General features: G+C 42.6%; 1 protein-coding gene and 1 non-coding gene across 3 annotated transcripts in view; one reads left to right on the plus strand and one right to left on the minus strand.

Moving 5' to 3' along the window:
• The window catches only part of CFAP61 (cilia and flagella associated protein 61), a 298,775-nt gene that overhangs the window by 108,427 nt on the left and 162,811 nt on the right, over positions 1-27,537 (minus strand). For both annotated transcript variants that reach the window (XM_064375353.1, XM_064375325.1), the window contains exons 17-18: positions 19,887-20,014; positions 16-114 (exon numbers count right to left, since the gene is read on the minus strand). In XM_064375353.1, the coding sequence (XP_064231423.1) occupies positions 16-114; positions 19,887-20,014 (227 nt within the window). The remainder of the gene's footprint in view (positions 1-15; positions 115-19,886; positions 20,015-27,537) is intronic.
• Positions 15,438-15,569, plus strand: LOC135276401 (small nucleolar RNA SNORA51). The gene has a single exon (XR_010343948.1). It is a non-coding gene; the product is annotated as a small nucleolar RNA SNORA51 (small nucleolar RNA).

Below are 27,537 nucleotides of genomic sequence, written 5' to 3' on the forward strand. Positions count from 1 at the left end.
AAATAAAATTCATACTCGCTGGCTAAAAACTTCCTTTGTTCAGTGTCCAGAAGTTTTTTTCCTGGGAGTCCGTGAGTTGAAATCAAGGTGAGGTTATTAAACTTCAGGTGAGAGCTAAAGAAAAGGAAAAATGGAAATGAACAACCAGTTAAGTGCAATTTAGCGAAAGCTTATCGTAATTCAATTTAACTTTATACCACGTGTCACCCAACTGTTGAATTGGTTTTTGAGCTGCTAATTCTTTGCATGAACCTTCAAATAGAGCCAACCATTTCAAGGAAAAAAGGAAGATGGGGCTGGAGCCGCTAACTGCAGAATCTTCCAAAAAGCTACACGTTAGTAATGAGACAGGTGTTTTAAATGCGCTTCTCAAAGTAAAACTAAATAAAACAAACTGGGAGGAGGGAGATAAATTTAGTATAAAGTTTAAGTTTAAATTTTAGACTACTTCTATTAATAATAAACTGCTTGGAAGCATAATAACCGCAGCTCAACCCTGAGTACTGCCAATCAGGCATTTTGAATGGCTCATTACTCCATCTAGTCCTCACAGCAATCCAGTCAGGTCAGTGATATTATCATCCCTTCCTTTTAGGCGGAACTGAGGCCAGTAACTTGCAAAGACCATTGATATGGCTTGGCTCCGCGTCTCCACCCAAATCTGTCTCGTCATATATCTCCAATAATTCCCACGCGTTGTAGGAGGGACCTGGTGGGAGGTAATTCAATCATGGGAGCAGGTCTTTCCCATGCTGTTCTCATGATAGCGAATAAGTCTTACGAGATCTGATGGTTTCAAAAATGGGAGTTTCCCCATACGAGCTCTCTCTTTGCCTGTTGCCATTCATGTAAGTCATGACTTGCTTCTTCTTGCTTTCCACCATGATTGTGAGGCCTCCCCAGCCACGTGGAACTGTAAGTCCGTTAAACTGCTTTCTTTTGTAAATTGCCCAGTCTTGAGGATGTCTTTATCAGCAGCATGAGAATGGACTAATACAGTAAATTGGTACCAGTAGAGTGGGGTGCTGCTGAAAAGATACCCAAAAATGTGGAAGCAACTTTGGAACTGGATAATAGGCAGAAATTGGAACAGTTTGGAGGACTAAGAAGAAGATGAGAAAATGTGTGAAAGTTTGGAACTCCCTAGAGACTTGTTTAATGGCTTTGCCCAAAATGCTGATAACGATATGGACAATAAAGTCGAAGCTGAGGTGGTCTCAGATGGAAATGAGGAACTTGTTGGGAACTGGAGCAAAGGTGAATCTTGTTATGTTTTAGGAAAGACACTGGTGACATTATGCCCCTGCCCTAGAGATCTCTGGATCTTTGAACCTAAGACAGATGATTTAGGGTATCTTGCAGAAGAAATTTCTAAGCAGCAAAACATTCAAGAGGTAACCTGTGTGCTGTTAAAGGCATTCAGTTTTATAAGGGAAGCAGAGCATAAAAGTCTGGAAAATTTGCAGCCTGACAATGCAATAGAAAAGAAAACCCCATTTTCTGAGGAGAAATTCAAGCCAGCTGCAGATATCTGCATAAGTAACAAGGAGCTGAATGTTAATCCCCAAGACAATAGAAAAAATGTCTCCAAGGCACATCAGAGGTCTTCATGGCAGCCCCTCCCATCACAGGCCCTGAGGCCTAGGAGGAAAAAGTGGTTTCGTGGGCCATGCCCAGGGTTCCCATGCTGGGCGGAGCCTGGGGACTTGGTACCCTGCATCCCAGTTGCTCCAGTCATGGCTGAAAAGGGCTACTGTAGAGCTCAGGCCATGGCTTCAGTGGGTACAAGCCTCAAGCCTTGACAACCTCCATGTGGTGTTGAGCCAGTGAGTGCACAGAAGTCAAGAATTGAGGTTTGGGAACCTCCGCCTAGATATCAGAGGATGTGTGGAAGTGCCTGGATGTCCAGGCAGAAGTTTGCTGCAGGGGCAGGGCTCTTATGGAAAACCTTTGCTAGGGCAGTGCAGAAGGGAAATGTGGAGTGACAGCCCCTACACAGAGTCCCTACTGGGGCACCACCTAGTGGAGCTGTGAGAAGAGGACCACCATCCTCCAGACTAGAATGGTAGATCTACCAACAACTTGCACCGTGCACCTGGAAAAGCCACAGACACTCAATGCCAGCCCATGGAAGCAGCTGGGAGGGAGACTGTACCCTGCAAAGCCACAGGGGTGGGGCCGCCCAAGACAATGGGAACCTACCTCTTGCATCAGCATGACCTGGATGTGAGACATGAAGTCAGAGGAGATCATTTTGGAGCTTTAGGGTTTGGCTGCCCCACTGGATTTTAGACTTGCATGAAGCATGTAATCCATTTGTTTTGGCCAATTTCTCCCATTTGGAATGGCTGTATTTATTCAATGCCTGTACCCCCATTGTATCTAGGAGGTAGCTAACTTGCTTTTGATTTTACAGGCTCATAGGCAGTAGGCACTTGCCTTGTCTCAGATGAGACTTTAGATTGTGGACTTTTGAGTTAATGTTGTAATGAGTTAAGACTTTGAGGGGCCAGGTATGGTGGCTCATATCTATAATCCCAGCACTTTGGGAGGCCAAGGTGGGTGGATCACCTGAGGTCAGGAATTTGAGACTAGCCTGACCAATATGGTGAAACCCCGTCTCTACTAAAAATACAAAATTAGCCAGATGTGGTGGTGCATGCCTGTAATCACAGCTACTTGGGAGGTTGAGGCAGGAGAATCACTTTAACCGGGGAGGTGGAGGTTGCAGTGAGCCAAGATTGTGCCATTGCACTCCAGCCTGGGCAACAAGAGTGAAACTCTGTCTCAAAAAAAAAAAGAAAAAGAAAAAGAAAAGATTTGGGGACTGTGGAAAAGGCACGATAGGTTTTGAAATGTGAAGACATGAGATTTGGGCGGGGCCAGGAGGTTTGGCTCTGTGTCTCCACCCAAATCTCATCTTGTAGCTCCCATAATTACCATGTGTTGTGGGAGGGGCATGGTGGGAGGTAACTGAATAATGGGGGCAGGTTTTTCCCACACTGTTTCTGTGATAGTGAATTGGTCTCATGAGATCTGATGGTTTTTAAAACGTGAGTTTTCCTGCACAAGCTCTCTCTTTGCCTGCTGCCATCCATGTAAGTCGTGAGTTGCTCCTCCTTGCCTTCCACCATGGTTGAGAGGCCTCCCCAGCCACATGGAACTGTCAGTGCATTAAACCTCTTTCTTTTCTAAATGGCCCAGTCTCGGGTATGTCTCTATCAGCAGTGGGAGAACAGACTGATACAACCATATGGCTAGTAAGTTTGGAGTCAGAATTTGAACCTAGGCTGCCTGGCTCCAGCATCCTCTCACTTTACCTCTGCCCATACTGTTCTGTAGACCTCAAATTGTGCAGAGGGATCCAAAGTTCATCTAATTCGCATCGGCTGACATTAGCTTCATTACATTCAGATACGCACAGTTACTCAAATCAGGATACCAAAAAGTGTCATCTAAGAGGAAATTCTAGAGGATTCCTTTTTAAGAGCAAAACTGCTTTATTTTTGCATCAGGCTTTCCAGAGCCCAAAGCACATTCATAAGCATTCACATAGAGATTAATCTGCACAATTTATGCTGGGGGTAGGGGAGAGGTTGGTTTTTCTGATCCACATTTTATATGTAACAAACTCAAGGTTGGAAATGACAAGTAATTTGTTCAAGGTTACAAAGCTCATAAGCAGTGCCAGCTATGAAAGCCAGGCCTGCTGGTCCCAGGCAGCGCCCTGCTCCAGGCACCCACAGCAGTCCCTCCAACCAGTCCTACAGGTAAAGTGCACCTGAGTAGAGGCCTCTAAAGAACTCACGTGCTCAAGGCTCACTCCATGTTTGCCCATCAGGATTTAAGATGCTCTTGCTGCAAATCCACCCCCTGGTTAAAGTCAGTAAAGTGTGGTGGGTGAGTTGATCTTTTCATAGGGTTCATGCTGATGAGAATTTTTTTCTAAAATCTCTTCTTAGTACACACCTCCCTTTCAATCAACCAAATGCCAAAAAAGAAGCCTTCACCAAGTCGGAGAGAAACACCTGCCCTCCTTTCCCATGAGAAGACTGGAAATGTTCCAAATGTGGAACTGCTATCAATTTACTGACAATCTGTTAAGCAGCACTAAAAGCAGGAGACTTTCGGTGATGGCACAGGCCAGCGATGCAATAAACTCAACTGAACCTGACATTTAAAAATAGCTCAATATTATGAGAGGTTTTGCTCTAAAGTCTCTAAGGATGAGTGTCATTTAAGAATGAATATTCTTACATGATAAGAAGAAAACTAAGTGCATCTTATCCTCTAATAATAAGAATAAAAAAATTAAGTATCTTCAAATAACATAAAGGTCACAATTAGCCCAGCTACTTATGGCTGACAGTCTGCAAGTGCACACTGATTACTTGTCTCTGATTTATTACCATTTAATGGAAAATGCTAATGCTAATAATAATAATAATAAGTGTTTATACTCACATGCAGTTAAAATCTATCCCAGCTTTGGGTGCTATGTGATAGAAATGTGGTGTATGTTATAGCAGTAATAGTTATATATAGGCCCTTTTTACATCTCTATGTAAATAGAAGGTTGAATAATTACCCGACAATAACTTTTACCACAAAGACAATCCCTTTTGTTTTGAATCATTTGAATTATCAAACAAAATGGATCAAATGATTTATAAATTACCCAACTACCACGTTGCATTATCCTAATTATGCTGTTGTACAATTTAAAATTTCCCCCAAAAAACAAAGTCGTTTTTTAAAAACCTCATCTATAATGATATAGTACAAAGATTTTTGGGGGGAGAAAGGCATTTTCTAAATTTTAATACATTAAAAAAACAGGTTTCCACTCTTTTTCTTTAGCCCCAGTTGAATGCTTTTTGCATTCTTCATTGTTGCTGTTCTCGGCCTTTCTCCAACCTTCAAGTTCTCTACTGTAACCCCTCTTGTTATTTTTACTGCCCCCCTACCTCAACCTCAAGTGAGCACATCTCCTATGTCATAAAGAACATGGAGACTATCTAGAGCATTCTTCCATTCCCCTGAGTCAGAAGAGACTTGTCTCCCCATTAACCCTGTCTCCTCTTCAAGCTCCTCTCCTATCTCTCTCAATCCTTCTGAGAGCAAATTTCTCTCACAACCATACTTAAGATACCTGGACATCACCAGTCTCGTGCTGATAGAACAGATCCATGGAGTCAGTTGGGCCCATGACCTGCTTCTCTGCTTCTCCATGTGTGGTTTCCATTTTCAGGGTCACCTCAGGTCCAAGGTGGCTCCTGGAGCTCCAGCCATCACAGCCACATTACAGGCAGAGGAAGGAGAAATGGGCAGAAAGGGCTGCCTATGAAGGAGCCTTCCTGAAAGTCCCACATTCCTGCTTACCTAGCCAGAACTCAGTGGCATGGCCAGGGAGCAGCAAGGGAGTCTGGAAAATGTAGTTTTTCACAGAAAACACAGGGATGTTTCAAAGAACCACAGTTCCCAGGGTTTTGTCACCAAGTGCCGAATGAATACTAGGGGGCAATTTGAAGTCTCTACTTTCATTGACTTGTGGAGGAAGGATGAGGTGGGGATATGAGAAGGTCTTTATTAATCAGGACCCAGGCAACAAAACAGATGGTGGACTCCACAAAGTCTTACTCAATGAAAGTGGTGATATATGCAAGGTTACGGGGACAAAGAGGGAAGGAGAGTACCCAGGGTCTAGCAGCAGCGGTGCCATCACTGCTCCTGGGCCTGAAGGAGCAGGGGTGGAGGAAACAGTGAGAGCTGGGGCCATGGAGGAGGTTTCCCCCAGGAGCTGTCAGACATAGCCTCCTGTGTGGGACAAACTGTCTTGAGGCTCTCTTTCATGACTCTTTTTTTTTTTTTTTTTAAACCAGCTCCTCCTCCTTTGTCCATTTCTCCCTAGCCAAGCTTCCCAAGCTTCATGCCTATTTCCCCGGCTGATGTTATCCACCACCATGACTTTATCTTACACATTTACTACAATGTACTATACTATAGTGATTCTTCTGAGCTCTAAATCTGATTTCTAAATGTCTATCCGCCCTAACTGGCATGCTCCAGGGGAGGTCTCAAATTCAATATGTGCCCAAGCAAAGCTCTTGATAGCCTCATCCCACTCCTCCTCTGTCTCCATCAAAGCCATGGCCAACTAACAACCTCTCGAGCTAGAAATTTGAAAGTCACTCTCAGGCTCCTTCCCATTTCTCACATTGGCCACCACGGCCAATCACTTTGATCCTGGCCACATCTCTTGAGCGCTCCCCTATCTACCCCTCCTATAACACACTGCCTTAGTTCACCATCTTGTCTGGAGGGTTTGTCTCCCTGGCATGAGTCTCTCTCTTCTGCCCATCTTCCACACAGCTACTGGAAACCTCTTTTAAATTAAATAAAATCTCAACAGTTTCTGGTTTTAAAATCCCTACGTTTGTTCAACAATGAAGGTAGCTACAGAGCACACTTATTAAGATCCCAGTCTCAGAAGTTGGACTGCCTCAGTGCAACTCCCAGCTCGAGCACTTCTAGCTTTTTGATTTTTACAAGTTATTTGAACTCTCTGTGGCTCTAGAACCTAGTGCTTCTTAGGGGTTCTGTGAAGATGAAATGAATTACTGTCTGTAAAATGCTTAAAATACGGCCTGCTGCATACTACATTTTCTTTTTTATTTTTGAGACAAAATCTCACTCTGTCACCCAGGCTGGAGTGCAGTGGCACGATCTTGGCTCGTTGCAACCTCTGCCTCCCGGGTTCAGGCAATTCTCTTGCCTCAGCCTCCTGAGTAGCTGAGACTACAGGTGCACACTACCACGCCCAGCTAATTTTTGTATTTTTAGTAGAGATAGAGTTTAACCATGTTGACTAGGCTGGTCTCAAACTCCTGACCTTGTGATACGCCTGCCTCAGCCTCCCATAGTGCTGGGATTCCAGGTGTGAGCCACCACACCCAGCTGTACATTTTCAATAGATGGTAAGTATTTTTATTACCAAACTGTTCAGTCCAAATTCCCTAGCACGGCATAAAGGTCTTTATGGCTGAGGCCTAACCAAATTTCCCCAACCTTATTTGTAACATCAACCACCTTGCTATTCAGGGAAGGTTTCCTGCCCTTTCATGACTTTAGATGAAAATATCACCATCATTTTCATTTTTTTCTCCAACCTCATATTTTTGCTGTGATGATTCTCTCTATAATCCAATTTGACAATGTCTAAATATTTAATTTCTTAAACCTGTAACTATGTAAGAGTATTGGTCTAAAATCATGAAGTTTATAATACATAATTATAATAGACTGATTTTTAATCTGATCACCTATGAATATTCAAAAAGTTCCTTCAAATAGAACAGCGGATCACGGAGTACAGCTTGGGTTTGGGCATGCATTAGATGAAATGGCAGGAACAGCAGAACCACAGATCTGAGCATGACGCTCAGAGCTAATGGTGGTTGGCTTAATGTATAAAAACAATATCTAACATCACTGTGAGCCCTCAGCTCCAGAATGAAAGGTCACCATGTCATGAAAAAAAAAAGTTCCAAGTTAAGTGCTCAAGCCAATGAAACATTAAACAAGGGCACCTGCATTTTCGCAGCAAATAATTCCAGTGGGGATTTCACGTTGCTGTTGGATACAAAGGGAGGAATAGCTCAAAGATACTTGTAAAGCGGGAGGGATTAGAGTATCCAGGGAAATAAGTAAAAGGTATTAGGTTTCATTCCATGCTTCAGGAGGACAGCTACAAAATTAGGTCTAAACATCCTAACCTTCAAATAAAGAGGGCCGCACTGCCAATTTATTGTGAACATGATAAAAGCATAAAACTTTTCATGTTGCTTGCCCTTCTGGGCAGTAGATACATGTCAGCCTGCGAGGCGATCACTAGTTATTTTCTAGCTGACTGCACGTGTGTCTGTCTGCAGGGTGCAGGCATAGCAAAGGCAACCAAAGCAAGTGATTTAATTAACTGCTTTAATTAATGCTGTTATTTGAACAAACAGATAATGTAGAGAAATAATTACCCCACATTGATCTAAATGTTTCAATTTAATTTACTAAAACTTCTGCTTTCTGAAAGGTTCAAAACAGTGACAGAGTATTTGCCAAATGAAAACAAATCCTAGCTCACGATAGATATTTAACATATCTACATATTCTACTAGTTCAAAAATAACTCAGATTTAATTCAGTCTTAACAACAACACATAATGTCATAAAATACTATAGATGGAGTTTAAAAGTTGGGAGCTATGCAAACTTCCAGTATTAAAGAGAAAGTACAGGCAAAACAAATCCAAATAAAATATTTATTGAAGTACACAGCAGATTAAGAGAATCCACCAGTTTTTCCCCGAAAAAGAATTTAACTTTCTTCAGCAATATTTTTTTCTATTTAAATCATAAGAGACTTTTGGACAAAGTCCTGAGCCACTAACTTAATTTTTTACTTTTACAAAACATTTTATTTTGGAGGATTTTAAATATACGTGAGGTGAAAGAAGCTTAGCAATTGCTAACATTGAGCTGCTTTTGAAATACTCACCAACACTGTTTGTTGTGGTTGGAGTAAACATCACACATTGTATTATTTCATCATAAATTCTCTAACATGTAAGAACCTAACAATAAAATAAATTTCAGGAAGTCGGGAAGGTGTAAGAAACTGTTCAGTATTTAAAGAGATTTCAGGGGCACATTTGGACCTTGTTTGCATCCTTATCCAAACCAACCAACTAACTGTAAAAGAAAATCTTTAAGACCACTGGGAAAACTGAACACGGATTGGTGTTAGATGATATTAAGGAGTTATGGGGTGTTTGTTTGAGTATGTTGATGGTACTCAATCCATTTTTGTTGTTAGTAAAAATTAGAAGGCAGCTGCATCCATGGCTACAAAGCTGGTGGCCATGACACACTCTGACCTCCAGGGGGAGACCGAAGAGAGAGATCCACAGAGGAGGCGTGGGATGGAGGATTCTGAGCACATCTAGAAGGGAGTGGGCAGATCGTGGGGTGAGGCAGAGGTTAAAAGCTCTTTCTCTGACTCTACTTCTCTCTTTTCTTGGGTGCCATCTTGCCCAGCTCCACCTTGGGTGGTGGGTCAGAGCTCCCTGGTCCTGGAGCTCCTGTAGGAATCAGGATGGGACCTGGAGAAATGGGGCAAAGAGCAAGTCTGGTAAGATACCCTGAATCTGGGTGTGACTCAACACTGGACACTAAGGTACAAGTGTCTGCCTGGAGGGCCCTGGGTGCTCTCTGGAGTCCTCAGGGACCTGGCAGAGGAGGGGCGTGGTGGCCAGGATAGGAACTAGGTAGAAGTTCAGGTTCTCAGATAAAAAGCTTATGTATCACAAAAGAAACACATATATCCTTACTGAAAAAAATGAAAATGCATGCCATTCTTGAAATGTCAATTGACAAAATAAGAACGAAATTTGGGAGTTCCAGCAAGACAGATTAAAATGAAATTGGTATTTCCTTTATAATTTAGGAGAAATGATTAATGATGTTTTTATCTGTATCTGTGAAGTAAAAACATGATACATCTATACTTTAAGCATATGTTTATATATACTGAGCACATACCAGACGTAAATACCAAGATGGCAGCTATCAAAGACAAGCCAAAAAGCCATTGCACACAAGAGATGGGAAAACACCAGACACAAATCAGTTTGTTCCTTAAAAACTGAATCATGGGTTGAGCATGGTGGCTCATGCCTGTAATCCCAGCACTTTGGGAGGCTGAGGTGGGCAGATCATGAGATCAGGAGGTCAAGATCATCCTGGTCAACATGGTGAAATCCCGTCTCTACTAAAACACAAAAAATTAGCCGGGTGTGGTAGCGCGTACCTGTAGTCCTGCTACTTGGGAGGCTGAGGCAGGGGAATCACTTGTACCTGGGAGGCGGAGGTTGCAGTGAGCCAAGATCACACCACTGCGCTCCAGCCTGGTGACAGAGCAAGACTCCATCTCAAAAAAAAAAAAAAAAAAGAAAAAGAAAATGAAATCATGGAGCATCATGGGAATTCAAAATCAAGTGAGATCACTTCTGGTGGGAGAGGATGAAGAAGAGCTTTATGTTTTGGGCAAATACTGGCTATTAGAAAGGGTTTGTTAACACCATGAAGGCAGGTTTCCTCATGCTTGGCAGATATTTCTTCTTGGGCCTTCCTTCTTAATGGTGATAGTTTAAGCATGAGACTTTGTGAATGGTTTCTGCTAGGTCCAATTCAGCATGTTAATACTATGAACCTGGGGTCGTAACTTCAGCTATATAATGTTAATAATAACTTAAAAATAAGGCCTGGTAAGCCCCAAAGTAATGATCTGACTTAGAAGTTATATGATTTGCTAAGAATTAGAAAATATGGTTTGGAAAACAAGCCCATAAAAACAAGTTAGCTACAATGAGCAATTACAGGGGGAAATAGGTTTCCTTATAAAAGAGACTGCCAATTTTGAGCACATTTCTGCATAAATGGCTCCTAAGCCTACCTGCATGTCGGAATTACCTGGGGAGTCTATTAAAAATACCGTACATATTCCTGAAACCTATCCCAGGCCTACTAATTTTTTTTTTTTTTTTTTTTTTTTTGAGAGTCTCGCTCTGTCACCAGTGCAGTGGCATGATCTTGGCTCACTGCAAGCTCTGACTCCCTGGTTCAAGTGATTCTCCTGCCTCAGCCTCCCAAGTAGCTGGGATTATAGGCATGTGCCACTACACCCAGCTAATTTTTGTATCTTTAGTAGAATCGGGGTTTCCCCATGTTGGCTAGAATGATCTTGATCTCCTGATCTCATGATCTGCCCACCTTGGCCTCCCAAAGTGCTGGGATTACAGGCATGAGCCACCATGCCTGGCCCATGATTCCATTCTTAAGGAACAAATTGATTTGTGTCTAGTATTTCCCCATCTCCATGGGAATGGTCTCCATCTCCTGACCTCGTGATCCGCCCACCTAGGACTCCCAAAGTGCTGGGATTACAGGCGTGAGCTACCCACGCCTGGCCAGGCCTATTGAATTACCACCCCAGGAACAGGGTCCCAGGAAGCTGTATTTATACAACCTTCCCCATCCCTATCCAAGTGGCTGTGATGTGCAGAATTGTAGAGCCTGTAACTTTTACAATCTGTTACTTACAGAAACAGTTACTTAATATTAACCCTAAAATCTCAAAAAGTGATTCACAACATTTTCCTCCACCACAAATTCTTAAAATAGAAAGGAGAATTCAAACCATATTTTTCAAGCACCAGTGTCTTACTACACAGGTAGTGTTGGATTATCTGTTTGAAAGGCATTATTTTCCGAGAACTACACTTAGAGAGAAAACCTGGTCTCCAAAAGCCATCTGCTCCATAGATGACTTTGCCTGCTCTGGGTCTCACACAGAGCCTCACGGTCCTCCCACTCCCCAGCAAGGAGGACCAACTGTCACCTCCACTGGAGGGCCCCCATGCCTGTGTTTTCATGTGGAGCTCTTTCCAGGCTTGCTTTCTAAATTTCCACCCAACATCAAATGCTGTAAGTGCGAGGGGTGGGGAGGGGGGTGCTTTTCATATGTCCTTATTCCCTCAATGCATTTGTACATCATTTTATGTTGAGACATAGAAATGCTGGGCCAGGCGAGGTGGCTCACGCCTGTAATCCCAACACTTTGGGAGGCTGAGGCAGGCAGATCACGAGGTAAAGAGATCAAGACCGTCCTGGCCAACATGGTAAAACCCTGTCTGTACTAAAAAAATACAAAAAGTAGCTGGGCTTAGTGGAGCGTGCCTGTAGTCCCAGGTCCTCGGGAGGCTGAGGCAGGAGAATTGCTTGAACCCGGGAGGCAGAGGTTGCAGTGAGCCAAGATTGCGTGACTACTCTAGCCTGGCGACAGAGTGAGACACCATCTCAAAAAAAAAAAAAAAAGAAAGAAAGAAAAGAGAAATGCTGAGTGTATGATTACTGAGAAATCCTGAGTGTATGGTAAAATATATTGTTTGCTAAGAACAGCCACAAGGAAAACCTAGCTGCCCGCCCCCGCATTGGAAAACTACTTGGGGCATTCTAAAGTAGCAAAACAGTATATGTAATCATACACCGGTTAAAACAATTCTTTAAGCACGGGATATGTGAACCTGCCCCCATGGCTCCCTCCTGGAGAATACTTTCTGGTTTGTCCTTGATCAGTGGTAAGCAGGCACCAGCTGCCTACCTAGTTGATCTTGGTTCTATGAGAAAACACAGAACACCTGTTTGTTGATAATAATCACCTGTTCAGAGAGAATAAGTACCTGGGTCAGCGTCTCCTCCACGCCCTGAGCCCACAATGCTGTCAGCCCCTGAGGCTCTCAGCTCGGAAGTCTGTTGGCCCCCCGATAGTCCCACTTTGCTGTTCTATCTGGGTGTCTGCTTCTTAATGCCTTCAGCACTGCCTGGGTGGGGTCTCTACAGCTGAGCTGGTCTCAGTAATTTTATGTGTGCCAGGATAAAAGAATTCAAATGCATGGGTGTTACGGCCCTAATCCTCCCTCCGCAGGGAGGAAAGAAAGTGCCTGGCGGGTGCAGAGCTGAGGAATTGGGAGAGGGTATGCAGCTGAGGGTGTACGATGCCCTTTGCTTTTTTGGGAGTGAGGCTGCCCATGAGAAAATGGGGATGGGAGGACAGAGCAGGAAGGGCAAAGGCCACATCAGCCTAGTGGCATTGACCAAGTGAGTCCCTGCAGGTCTCGTGAAGATACACATTGCTGGGCCCGATTCCCAGAGTTTCTGATGCAAGAAGTCTGGGTGGGGCCTAAGAATCTGCGTTTCTAATGGTTCCCCCATGATGTCCATGCTGGCGGGCCAGAGATGTTACTTTGAGAGCCTCTATTCAAGGAGGAGAAAACTCAGAGAGTCCTGAGAGTTTGGGAGGCTCAAGAAAGGAGGGGGGAATTTAATGTAAGTTTCTATGAAGGAAGTATATGATCCCATTAAATATCTGAGAGACATGAGTCTCTTAGGAGGATGTTCTGCAGACACCAGGGAACGTCTCACCAGGAGTCAGATGCAGCTGTGAGTGGGAAACGCCTCTGGCCCCGCTAGTCCTCAGGGAAGAGGGTATCCTCCACGTGGAGGAGACTCCAGCACCCCAGTCACTTCCCGCCTTTGAAAATCAGTGCAGGCTCCCATAGGGGTCTAGATATGCAAATTTAACTAGGGGGGAGGTGTCCGTCTAACAAGTATCAGCACTAGGCCTTTGGACAGCTGCTTGACATTTGCTACCCGACTGAATGCTCAGGCTGGTGTATGAGGAGGGATTCTGGGTGCCTTTTCTGCAGCACAGGTGAGGAGATTGAGGTTCCAGATATTGGATAATTCTTCTGGGCCCTCTCCACTCCACCTCAGCTTTTGACTTCCTTGACCTACCACCTCCCCTGGAGGGCTGGGAAAGCAGAGCCTTGGCCCTACCCTGGGGTTTCAGATCAGTCCCTGGAGGGTGGGCCCGGAATATCCCCACCTCCAACAGCTTCCCAGGTAATGCTGATGGTGCTGGGCCACAGAACACATTTTGAAAACTACTGATTCTGAACTTATCTCCATCCCAAAGTAGAAATAAAGTATTTGCCAAGACAAGGTCTTTAATTGCCATCTCTTTTCCAACAAAACTTTCTGGTAGTACACCTGTGTCCTCTTTAAAACTGCAAGAATGTCGCAAAATCCTCTCCACGCAGCCTTCTTATCTAACCCTTGCTTTTCCTCTGTTGTCATATATGCCCAAGTTTCAGTAAAAGGCAACTTCAAGAATATTAACAAGAACAGAATAAACTAAGGGACATAAGGGTGCTCCAGAGATGCTATTGGGGCCCCCTCACCTCACCCTGGCCCACCTGCCCACCTGCAAAGGGTCTCCTACCTGCCTCTCTCTGCCCATGGCCATTTTCTGACCTCAGTTGTCCACAGTTTTGGCTTTGTGGCTGTCCTCACTTCCCTGTCACACGGCCCGGCTCTCAGGCAGTTCCCTAGGATCACCCCCAAATCAACTATTTGCATCCAAATGCTTTGTTTTCATCTTGGTTTGAAAGAATGCAAACCAAGACAGGTACCAATGTCATCATTTGAAAATATCCAATAACAGATGATGAAGGCTGAGGAGGTGGGTATGACTCAGATCCAGGTACGTGGTTTGTGCTTTGTGAGATCATGAAGAATTATGTGTGCCAGGATATTTCCTACTTACCCTTAACGCCAAAGAATCACAAAGCAACCATAAAAAAGGACAATAAGCTGACCTTCCCCCACTGAAAAGGCCTAATGTTACTCAAAGTGGATTCTTTGCTTTTGTTCTGAGAGTCTCTAATGTGGGTGTAAGGAGGTAACTTATACTGAAACAAGCAGGGGTGGATAATTTCAGTAAATAAAGGTGCTTTTATTTAACATTAATACACTTAAATATCAGAGTCAAATAGAAAACCCCGTTGTGATTAGTGTCAGCAGGGTGAGTTCTGGGTCATTATTCTCTGATGGCAGAATGTCAAGTCTTGCTGCCTGGGAAGACTGAGACGCTGAGCCTGACACATAAAGCTATTTCCGCCATCCCCTCTGCTCCGGCCACCAGACCAGCCTCTGCACCAGACCTGATGTCCAGCATGCCCTTATGTCCATGCTGCCTGCTGCCCGGGCACGTTGGAGGGTGGCCCTCACATGCCCCGGCCCTCGGTCCCATGCCATTTTTGCACAGGCCAATGAACAGGGCAATTGTGAGGAGCACACGTGCAGAGACCGACAGGACGGGCTTCACAGTCACAAACCTGTCCATTGCGGTTGAGCTTTGAGATCAGCAAGGAAGCACTGACTATTTAATTAGTCACCTAATTAGTGACAGGCCACACTGAAGGTTTCAGATGTCCTCAGACAAATGTAAAGATAAAAAGCCTAATTAAGCCGCCAGCGCTAGGCTGGTTGCTGCCAGAGCCCACAGCTGTGCCGGATATTGTGCGGAACTGCACGGCCCGATAACAGGAGTTGTGGTCATTGCCACAATTGCAGCTTTAAAAGCATGCCCTGCTTGCTCCAAGCTATTCTTAGTCACCTCGACACATTCAGCCAGATGAGGGATCAATGTCTAGGCTGAAAGTCTGAGGCTAAGGATAATTTTTGCTAAGGATGATTTGGTCAGCCTTTGAGAAAACTCTTCTCAGTGATGGAAGTGAAAGACAAGGGGAACCTGGGCTTTCCAGTGCCCACCAGTGTTTCCAATGAATCAGGGTTGTTCTCTAGTCACACGGAGGGTCGGCGGGACACCGCCCGGGCTGCTTTCAGACACAGTCATCCATTACTCCTGTGCGCATTTTTCTAGTGCCATTACAGGCTCTTCAAAAGACTCTTTACATCAGGATTAAATTAGGAGTTAAAAATAATGGATTAAAAGGAACTTCTCCATAATTAAGAGTAAACACAGCCTCCTGATTCTTACTGCAGGCTGTGTTCTTACACTGACTGTACAGGAAGAGGAGGTAGAGTAAACCCGCTCCATATACACCTCAGCTCAGGCCCTGTGTCTGGTCTGTATTGTGAATGGGGGAACACAGAAAAAAAAAAGAAATTAAAAAAAGAAAAAAGAAATTAAAAAAAAGAGTAAACACTACAAAACGCTGAAGCATAGAGACTCACTTGCTGACACAGAAGAGGCGAGCAACTGCCTCAGCTCCGTGAATGCATGCCCAGGAGACAGTGAGGATGCTAGTCTTCACAATTCTGGGAAGAAACCTGTTTGGGACACTGTCTGGGGCAGGGCCTGAGAGTCTGCATGTCTAACGAGCTCACGGGTGATGTCAACGCCACACCAGGAGTGAAAGGATGCAGAAACAGAAGAGAGGTGCATACTTCTGGTTCCTGCTCCTCTCTCTTTTTTTGGCTATAGCATTTCTATAATTTAAAACAATGATTTTGGAGTATCTTTGTGGAAACCTGAAATAGCGAAAGTACTGCATTTGGGGAGTTCAGCGGGGCTAACCTTGGTGGGAGTTCACTTTAGATCTCACCCTGATAGGGTTTGTGGAGTTTCTACCGTGGTGGTGCCTTCGGGCTGGCAGGACCTGGGGCCGCTGCTGGGACTCTCCTTCAGCACAGATGAGGACAGTACTTCCCTCAGGGCCATAGCACTGATTGGCAGCAGAGATGGGCTAATGGCTGAGGCTGAGTTATTTCTGTTTTCTCCAGTGGTTGGAGGTTTTAAAGAGTCTTACTAATGGAAGTGCTGAGAAGGAAAATGCATGTCATACCCGTAGTGCCTGAACCAAGAACTTTCAGTCCCAAAGAAGAAGGCAGCCAAATGAACACAACCCACCAATCACAACAGTCACTTAAAAATAATCCAAGTCTATCACTTAAACGTCTTGGGCATTATGAAGAACACACATAATCTCACAGTGAATGTCTTAAGACCTGCCCTTTCCCCTCCCATTCACGGCCCTCTACCCCATAGTACAAGCCGGCATTTTCTTCCTCTGTGCCCCGCAATGCAAGAGAACCACCCCATGGCCCTGGCCTTGCCCTGCCCAGCTCCTGATCCTTGCCACAAATGCACGTGTCCTTGTGCTGGCCGGGCAGGTAACAGGAAAGAAGGCCAGGTCCTTTCCTCCTAGGCTCCCTTAGAGGCCAAGTGCACAAGATGAAGGGGAGGGAACCAATGAGCTGAGCCCACTCCACCCTGAAGGACTCTATGCCCCTGCCCATCTCCACCCCTGGAGGCCTCCGCAGGGCTGAGGGAGACTGTAGAAGCCTCTGAAAGCGGGCCATTGGCTCCTCAGTTCTGCTGGAGGATCACCAGCGCCAAGAGCAGAAGGGCAGAGAGGACAGCAGGGAAGTAAAAGACTGGGATGCTGGGGTGTGTCTCCAGGAAAACACCTGCCATGCAGGTCTTGGGCGCTGGAGGGCCCAAGAGGCTCCTCTTACAAAGGACAAGATGCAGGAGTCAGGACTGACACCCGCAGACAAGAAAATGTGTCTGTGCAGATTAACTACACACTGCTAGCAGATAAAATATCATATTTAAAACAGTCAAAACACAACCCACAGGATTCCCTTGTCACATGGAGCTTACATCCCAGGGAAGCTCACATCTTAATGGTAGTGAGTTTGGGCAAAGCACTTCAGCTCTCCCCGTAGCACCTCAGCACTTGGAGAAGAAAGGATAGGAATTTGTACAAACTGATTTTTGTGTCCTTTGAAGAGGAGACCAAATGTATTTTATAATTTCTTGCATGGAAATAATACAAGAAAAAAGTTGTGTTTGTTTTGTCACCAGATGACAGAATTACCAGATTTTCTGGGAAAAGAAGTTACCGTCCTGGGCCTCGAGTGGACTTTCCAGGAATGGTGGTGTCCCCGCTAAGTCTGACAATGCAGCTCAGGACTGCAACGAGGCTGCCAGGTACACTGGCTCACGCCTGTAATCCTAGAACTTTGGGAGACCAAGGTGGATGGCTCACTTGAGGCCAGGAGTTTGAGACCAGCCTGGCCAACATGGTGAAACCCAATCTCTACTGAAAATACAAAAACTAGCCAGGTGTGGTGGCTCGAACCTGTACTCCCAGACACTTGGGAGGCTGAGGCAGGAGAATTGCTTGAACCTGGGGGGAGACAGAGGTTGTAGTGAGCTGAGATTGCTTCACTACACTCCAGCCTGGGCAACAGAGCGAGACTGTCTCAAAACAAAACAAAAAAAGACTACAAAGAAACTGATTTTCCTAAATTTTGCTTCCAAAATGTAGATTCTATCCTCATTGGTGGTCAGTGTTGGGTGAAAACTGTATTTCTTCAATTTCATTTCAGCTCAAATCATTTATAAAATTAGGTTCAAATGGCAGTTAAACTGGGAGAGTAAAATATGCAGTAGGTTACTATGGTGATTGCTGACTTAAAATAATTAGAGAAAATAATGAGAAAACTATTTCCTCTCTTAAGGATTAGAGATCCGTAAACTGATACCAGTCTATTTTTAGTGCATGTAATCTGTGTAATGATGATAGAGAATTATGAGTATTTTAGAATGCTTTAAAAGGCTCTGTTTGGGAAATTTAATCAACCCAATACCTACATCAAAATTTATACTTTTCTTTATTAAATTTAAGTTGACTCCACAAAAAGAAAATTACCTGTATACATCTCAATGTAATCACTTAAATAAAACATTATGACTAATCATATAGCTAAATTAAGATTTAAGACCTGTTTATGATAACTTCATAACTGCTGTAATTTCACAGCTCCACCCTGATAATTCATCATTCAAAAATGGTTGCATAAAACTTGCTATTCAAAAGCTTTTGAGGAAGAGACCCATCAGAACAAGTAAATCACTCAGACTACAACGTGGCATACCCTGGGAGTGGAATATTCCTAGGTGCGTCTCATCATTTCATGCTCGCAGTGAAGTATTGCTGCAGACTGGCCACATTATTTAAAGCACGTGAACTCTGTTACTAACTTCACTAATGATACATAATTTATTTCTGGTTACCTAAGGGTATATTCTGGAGAACTGAACAAACTGGCTAGAAAGTGAAAACATCAATTCTTTTTTTATCTGGCTAATAGGATGTCAAATGAGCAAAATAATCACTTGGGATTAGCTCGTCTCCATGTTAACCAGACACATACACCTTTTGAGGGTCATTTCCTCCATTTCTTTCCTTACCCAGCCCCTCATAAGGCCCTACCTGTCTTGAGCTGAGAACTCTGCTGGCTTCTAAAAGAGTGATGGTGGGTTGCATTTTCCCATCTCCTGCTTACCTCTCAATGCCTGTAGTTTTGAATGCTAGCTAACGTTTTTTATGCGATCCTGAGCAAAAGATACAGAAAAACTGGATTCTTAATTCAGGGTTCTGTGATTCCCAAAGTCAGAGTTTTAAAACATCTATGAGACTTAAAAAAAAATAAATGAAGACAGTGAGCTTGAGAGAAGCTAGGCAATACGGTAGGGGCTCCCTGTTAGGTGCTGACGATGCCAGGCCACGATCCCAAGTTCTCAGACCCTAACCCAAGGTGTTTTCTATTAAAGAGGTGCTCAATTCAATGAGCAGATGAAGAGAGAGACTGGGGATGCTGGAAATCCCTGAGCATCACCCATCAGGAAAATGGGGTCTAAAAGGAAACCTTGTTTAGTGCTTTGAGGGGGATGAGAAAACAGCCTCAGAAGAGGTGCACAGGCCTCTGTATTCCCTGGAGGGTTTTACCTGCTCCCTGGGGCCCAAAATTCAAGAGCTGAAAGAAAGATCCAGACCCGCATGCCATTTCCAAAAGCGTGTTAGTAATGTATGAAGTCAAAACTCATTCCCAAACCTGTCTGATTATGTGGAGTATCTCTATGTTAACATAGAGATTCCTAGACCCTTCCCCAGGAGATCAGGTTCTGCAAGTTGGGTGCAGAATCTGGGAATCTACATATTTAACAAACACTGCAGGTGGTTCTTATGATCTGGCCAGTAAGGGAAACATTCCTTTAGAAAAGGGGTCAGTAGGCTGTTTCTGGGAAGGGTGAAACAGTATGTATTTTAGGCACTGAAGGCCATATGACCTCTGTTGCAGCTACTCAGCAGAAGAGTCTGCCATCTAATCTGCCATTGTAGCACAAAAATGGCCACAGACAACACATAAATGAGTGTGGCTGTGTTCCAATAAAGCTTTATTTGCAAAAGCATTTGGCAAGCCAAACCTAGCCTCAGGGCTATAGTTTGCTAACCCCTGATCTAGAATATTCTTCCACTGATTATTCATTCATTCATTCAGGGTGTGTGGAGTAGCAAACAATCTCAGGTCTGTTCTCTGAGTGGGTTCGCTTCAGATGTAGGGAGGTAATTTTTATTATTTAAAAACCAATCAATCAGTATAGTAAAACAACTCACCAAAATACCAACGTCTCTAGGAAAGAAATTCCAACACTGGATGCACCAACCACAACAATCCTGGCATTGATGGTTATTTTAGGTTCCAATGTTAGTTTTCTGTTTGTATGGTTTAAGGCATAACCCATCTGGAAAAAAATTACAAAGACAAAGAAGGAGTCAAAGAAAATGTAGCAGTGTCCATACCCCCAAATTTGCAATTATGTAGAATTATTTAACCAGGATATTACCACCAAAACAAACCTAACAGTGCTATGTGCAACCACAGTAAAATGCATGGGAAGATATTTTTAAGAAGTTAATGCAAGAACACAGGTATATGCCTGACATCTCAGCTGGGTCACATCAAAATGCCTGGTTTTCAAGATTTTGTCTTAATGCTGACAGATGTTTCATATGAAGCTGAGACCCTTAATGATTAGAGACAATGAGGTAAATAATATTACAAGGCGACAGGCAAGCTACTCCCTGAGAATCTGTAGTTCTATGAAAGGTTCCAAGTCTTTCCTTCTGTCCACGGTTCCCCTGAAACCTTGAGGAACAAATAATATAAGCTGGGTACTTGAAGACAAGTTTTGGCTCATGTTCAATTCTGTGTCCCTCATGTTAAATAACACAGTATCTTGTGGACAGTAGATGCTCAATAATATTTGTAAAATGCCAAACACTTGTTAAACGGCAAACGTGTTAAATGATTAGGGTTGTTCAACCTTTCAGATACTTCAGAGTCAGGGAGGCCTCTTAGAAGCACAGAATGTAACTGGTGATCACATTAATGTCCATGTTTACAAAAATTACCTGAATTAGTCATTTATTTGATTTAATTCCCTGCAGAAGCTGCAGGGGGTACATTAAATGTGCACAGGAAAGTTTTACAAAGAAGTGATAGAGTATTCTTGGAAGAACATTGGGATATGTGTCAAAAATCTTGGTTCTATTTTTAATCCATTGATTCAACACACATTTTTATTTGTTGCTTACTATGTGTCTGGACAATAACAAGAGTTACAGCTGACTTCTCATTGGAAACAATGGAGACCAGAAGTCAGTGGAAAGACATTCTTATCACCTCACTCCACACCATTAATTACATCAGCATTAACTCATCCTCTATGTCAGAAGTCTTCACATTCTAATAGATTGAACTGCTTTGCAGTTTCTTAAAATCCTGAGATACCAGGAGTTGGGAGTCTGACAAGAGTAACAGTAGAGTCTTATTTGGGTTCCCACCCACTTTCCAGTACTGTAGGGACATGGGTGTGGCCATATGCTTTGCCATTTACAAGGTAACATCTAAGATCTAGAGGATAAATCCCATCTCTCTATCTCTAGATAGTCTAGCAACATGGAGGAAGAAAAATGGCTTGAGCCAAACAACATATTGATAGAAATTTAAAACAAAAGTGGGAGATTTCAGACTCTCCATGGTTAGCTTTGTTTGTACCTCTCTACATCTATTCCACCCTACAACTCCCACCTTTAATTTGGCACAACAGAGATTTTGGAAGACACTGGACTTACTCCCATCTTCAAGAGGGACTCTAATTCACATAAACCAAGTCACATACTCCCACTCTCTTTCCTCAGGGATTGGTTCAGGACCTAAGTTGACCTAATCAAAGTGAAGCCCAGGACTTCTGCATGATAGTTAAAGAAGAGAAGCTTTATTGCTTTCTGGATGGCATGCAGTGTAAATGTGAAGCCTGAAATGGCTATGGTCATCATGCCAAGAGGGAAACCATCCTAGGTTGAAGCCCCAAGAGGATCACAGATAAATAGAACAGGAATTCTTTTCAAACCCTACCTGAAACCCATACTACCTCTGGACTCTTCAGTTATATAAGCAGTACATATCAGTCAGATAGTGCCACAATAGTGCTGTGTAACAAACCACTTCAAAATGCATTGGCTTAAAATAGCTGTCACTTATTCTGGCTCAGGCAATTCTGGGTCAGCTGGAAGTAGGCTGATCTAGGTTGGACTCAGCTGGGTCTGGCTCCAACCTGCAGATTCCAAACCTGCCTCACATTTCTCTTATTTGATGCGAGAGAGCCAAGGCATGTTCTCATGGCAATGGCCGAAATACAAGAAAGGTAAGTGAAAATACGAATACTTTCTAAATCTGGCCAAAGCAAGATTTGGCCAAGCAAAATGAAACTGTGGTTTGACCCACAAATTTCTGAGCACTGTCCATAGTAAAGGCCTGGTTGTATAGCAGTCAAGGTAGTTTAAGTGTCCAGGGATTGCCTCTGTTTAGGCCTAATAAGGGGACAGCTTGTGAGTGCAGGACATCTTTAGATGAGACTAATATATGGATGGGGATCTCTATTGGGAGAATTGTTCGGTTATCATTTTCAAGGACTCGAAGTTCTCCTGGCTTTAGGTCTGCTGTTGGAACTATATAAGAATTGAAGCCTGATTCTTCATAATCTGTATATTCATAGCTTCAATATCATTAATGATCAGTTGCTTTTATGGTAAGAGAAGGGTTGTTAACCTCATCTGTTGTATACAGAATACATTTAGGGATGGGAGGGCAATTAAAATGAAGATAATGGCAGGTAAGATAGTTCAGACAGTTTTGATTTCTTGTGCATCTGTGGTGCTAGTTTGAGTTAATTTTGTTGTGAGTATTAGGGAAATACTATATAGGACTAGGGAACTAATTAGGAAAATAAGTATAAGAGTGTAGTCATGGAAGGTGAGCAGTTCCTCTATAACAGCAGATGCAGTGTCTTGGAGACCTAATTGAACTAGATCAGCCATTAAGACATATAGGATTTAACTTATACTTAACTCTGACAAAGTTATCTAATTATTTTACTAATATCTTACTGAGAAAGTCATAGAGGTTATGGGATTGGCTTGAAACCAGTTTCTGGAGGTTCAATTCCTTCTTTTTTCTTTTAGGTTTTCACATAGGTTGGCTCTTTGAATGTGTGGTACGGTGGTGGACAGCTGTAAAGTCACTCTAAATTAGTAGACGATTGTTCAGTTGTTAGAACTTTTTGTTTTGAAGCAGAAGCTTCTCAGATTATAAAGATTATCAGTATAACTGCTATTAGTGAGATAAATGAGCCTGTGGATGAGATAATATTTCATGTGATGTGTGCATCAGGGTCATCGGAGTAATGTCAGGGCATACTGGATAGGCCGAGAACGTGTGTGGAAAAAAGGTTAAATTAACACCTATAAATATAATGGTGAAGTGGATTTTAGCAAAGGTCTATTAAATGCATAACCTGAAAATAGAAGGAATCAGTGAACAAAGCCTCCTATGATGGTGAATACTGCTCCTATTGATAGTACGTAGTGGAAATGGACTACAATATAATATGTGTCTGGTAAAACAATATCTAGTGATGAATTAACTAGTACAATGCAGGTTATACCTCCTACTGTGAAAAGGAAAATGAATCCTAGGGCTCAGAATATTGCGGGAGATCATTTGATGTTACCACTGTGCAGTGTAGCTAATCAGCTAAAGAGCTTGATGCCAGCAGGGATAGCAATAATTATGGTAGCGGAGGTGAAGTATGCTCATGTGTCTGTGTCTATTCTTACTGTAAATATGTGGTAAACCTAGTCGATAAATCCTAAAAAGCCAATTGATATTATGGCCCATACTATGCCCATATACCCAAATGGCTCTTTTTTTTCCAGAGTAATACTACAATATAAGAGATTATCCTGAAGCCTGGTAGGATAAGGATACAGACTTCAGGTTGACCAAAGAATCAGAATAAATGTTGGTACAAGATAGGGTCACTCCCTCCAAGCAGGGTCAAAAAAGTAGTGATGAGATTACAGTCAGTTCATAGTATAGCAATGCCTGCAGCTAGGACTGGGCGGGAAAGGAGCAGAAGGACTGCTGTAATGAGGACTGATCAGATGAAAAGGGGTGTTTGATACTGGGATATGGCTGAGGGTTTTATGTTAATAATTGAGGGAATAAAGTTAATGGCCTCTAAAATAGAAGAAACACCTGCCAAGTGGAGTGAGAAGATGGTCAGTCAGATCCATAGAGGCTCCTTCATGTGCTAGGTTTCCTGCTAAAGGGGGATAAACTGTTCACCCGTTCCCGCGCAAGCTTCTACTGTTGAGGATATAAGTAGGTGTGGGAAAGAGGTAGGGAGAAGTCAGCACTTCCTAATATTTATCCGGGGAAATGCCGCATCAGGTGCACCAATTATCAGAGGGGCCAGTCAGTTGCTGAAACCCCCAATTACGATTGGTATAACCATAAAGAAGATTATGACAAATGTGTGGGCAGTGACAATACCATTGTATATCTGATCATCTCCTCGCGGAGTCCCTGGTTGGCCTAATTCTGCTCGAATTAGAAGGGTTGAGGCGGTGCCCAGTATCCCTGCTCATGCACGAAATAGCAGGTATGGTATTCTGTTACCTGTGATTAGTTGAGAACAATCAATGATTGATGAACATAAGTGGAAAAAAAGGTAAAATGGCTGAGTAAGCATTGGACTGTAAATCTAAAGACAGTGGTCGAGGCCTCTTTACCAGCCCTGAGGTGATTTATCATGTTGAATTGCAAATTCAAGAGGAGCAGCAGCTTCAATCCTGCTGGGCTTCTCCCACTTTCTCCCCCAATGTTGGGAGGAGTAGATTGATGCCAGTTGATTAGGGTATTTAGCTGTTAACTAAATTTTGCCAATCTAGTGAGGGCTTAGCTTAAAGTGGTTGATTTGCATTCAATTGACGCAGAATAGAGTCCTGCAGTCCTTAGATCTGTTACAGAAATTAAGTATAATTTACTTACTAAGGGCTTTGAAGGCCCTTGCTCTTATTTAACCTATATTTTAAAGTTATAATTGGTATTAATGGAGAGATGGGTAAGGGAAGGTAGAAGAAATGATAAGTGGGGGGAGGAGTAGTATGGGTTTTGTGTTTTCAAATTGTCCTTTTATTTTCACACTGTTAGATGTGGGGAATATTGTCATTGAGATGGAATAAATTAGGCGTATATAAAAGTATAGGTTAAGTAGGGTTATGATAGCTATAATGGTCAGGGTAATAAGACTGTTGTTTTTCATAAATTCTTGAATGATGAGTCATTTAGGCAGAAATCCTATTAATGGAGGTAAACCTCCTAGGGATAGTAGAATTAGTGGAATTATAGGTATTAACCATGTTAATGTGTTTCAGGCATGAGATAGTGACAGGGTTGTAGTGCTTACACTCAGGTTGAGTGCTAGTTGTTAAAATAATTAGGTTTAGAATGATAATGTTTGGATTATAGGTTAGTACTGCTATCATTCAAACTATGTGAGTGATTGAGGAGTAGGCTAGGATTTTCCATAGTTGTGTTTGGTTAGGTACTCCTCAACTGCCCACTATAATGGATAGGACTGTGATAGATAGGAGGATGTTCGTGTCTACTGATGGGAAAATTCAAAATATAATCGAGTTAGGGGCTAGTTTTTGTCATATGGGGAGAAGAATGCCAGACATTAGAGAAATTCTTTGGGTTACCTCTGGAATTCAGAAGTGAAAGGGGGCTATTCCTAGTTTTATTAAGGGCTGTTACTATTATTAAGGACGAAAATTGATTAACAGTATTTATAACTGTTCATTGTCTGGAGGACAGGTTATTGAAAAGGATACCTACCACGAGAATTACAGATGTGGTTGCTTGTGCAAGGAAATATTTGGTGGCTTTTCTGTAGAATGGGTTTTTTTTTTTAATTAAGATTGGGGTAAGAGCTAGTATGTTTATTTCTAGGCCTGTCCAGATGAGAAATCAGTGTGAGCATAGCATTGTGATAAGAGTTCCTGTGAAAATAGTAAGGGAAATACTAAGTTGAGCTAATGAGTTAATTAGTATGGGAAGGGTACAACCAACATTTTTGGGTATAGGCCTGATAGCTTATTTAGCTGGCCTTACTTTAGGATGTGGTGTAATAGGTAGTAGAGATTTTTGAATACTCAGGAGTAGGTTCAATTCCTATAGTCCTAGAAATAAGAGGACTTTAACCTTTATTTATTTACTCTATCAAAGTAGTTCTTTTGTCAGACATATTTCCTATGTTTGGGGTGGGATGCTGGAAATTAGGACAGGGATTGAGTTCTATGCAGAATGCTAGTGTTAAGTTGTAGAAATTTTTTCATAGAAGATATATAAGCTGGTCATAGCAGAATTGGGGGTATGCTGTTCAAACTCATAAAAACAGGGTGCTTAAAAGGGTCTTGGTAATGAAATTTGTGGTATAGAGTTCTGGTTATAGTGTGTAGTGCTCCTAGGAAAATAGTAGTATATCATTTATTATGATAATATTCATGTAATTCTGCTACAAAGAACAGGGCAAATGAACCTGTGGCATATTTGATGTTGAAGCCCGAGACTAACTCTGACTCTCCTTCTGTTAGATCAAAAGGGGGTTGGTTAGTTTCTGCTAGTGTGAAAATAAATCATGTTATGACTAGGGGCCATGACAGCGGAGCAGTCAGAGGAATTCTTGCATTGTGATGAGTGCATATAAGTTAAATGAGTCACCTATCAGTAGAATTGATAACAGGATAACTTCATATGAAATTGTCTGGGCCCCAGCTCATAATGCACCAGTTAGTGCATAATTTGAATTAGATGCTCATCCTGATCATAGAATAGATGGCTGGGCTTGATGTGACTAGTATTAATAGGAGGCCTATATTAAAATTAATTAGAGGATCTGGTATAGGGATGGGAGTTCACAAGAGGAGAATGATAGAAAGGGCCAGGATTGGAGCAGTAATTTAAAAAGTAATAGTAGACGTTGAGGGCTGTTAAGAGTTCTTTGGTGAAAAGTTTTACTGCATCAAGGAATGGCTGAAGCAGTCTGTAGGGACCTACATGTTAGGTCCTTTGCGTTGTTGTATGTAGCCTAAGATTTTTCATTCAATGAGTGTAAGGAATGCTACAATGATTGCAGTGGGACTAATAAGTAGGAGAAGGTTAATTATAGGCATATTGTTAAGAAGAGAAGTTGAACCTCTGATTATAAAGTTTTAAGTTTTATGCAATTGCCAGGCTCTGCCATCTAAACAAACCCTGTTCTTGGGTAGAGTGTGTGATGATTTATTAGATGGAGATAGCATTATCTATGGGGAGAGGGCACTTTGTGAAGTGTGCCCTATTTCTCTTGTCCTTTCTTATTAGGAGAAATGTCAAATAGATAGAAACCTACCTGGATTACTCTGCTCTGAACTCAGATCACGTAGGTCTTTAATCATGGAACAAATGAACACTTAATAGCAGCTACACCATTAGGATGTCCTGATCCAACATCAAGGTCATAAACCCTATTGTCAATCTGCACTCTAGAATATGTTTGCGCTCTTATCCCTAGGGTAACTTATTCCGTTGATCAAATTATTGGGTCGATGTATGTTAACTCACTTAGAATTAGTACGGTCTTGGTTTAGGTTGTTTGGAGGTTGAATTATGCTCTGAGGTCACCGCAGCCAAAAGTTTTAATGCAGGGGTAGTAGGCTAGGGCCTGTAGCCTTGAGTTTTGATTTGCATTAATAAATCAACGCTCCATAGGATCTTCTTATTTGTTTATATCTGCCTCTTCATGGATAGGTCAATTTCACTGATTAAAAGTAAGAGACAGCTAAACCCTTGTGTGGCCATAATACAACTCCCTATTTG

This window comes from Aotus nancymaae, unplaced genomic scaffold (assembly GCF_030222135.1).
Source record: "Aotus nancymaae isolate 86718 unplaced genomic scaffold, 86718_ANA_hifiasm-v0.15.2.pri h1tg000001l, whole genome shotgun sequence".
Taxonomy (NCBI): Eukaryota; Metazoa; Chordata; class Mammalia; order Primates; family Aotidae; genus Aotus; species Aotus nancymaae.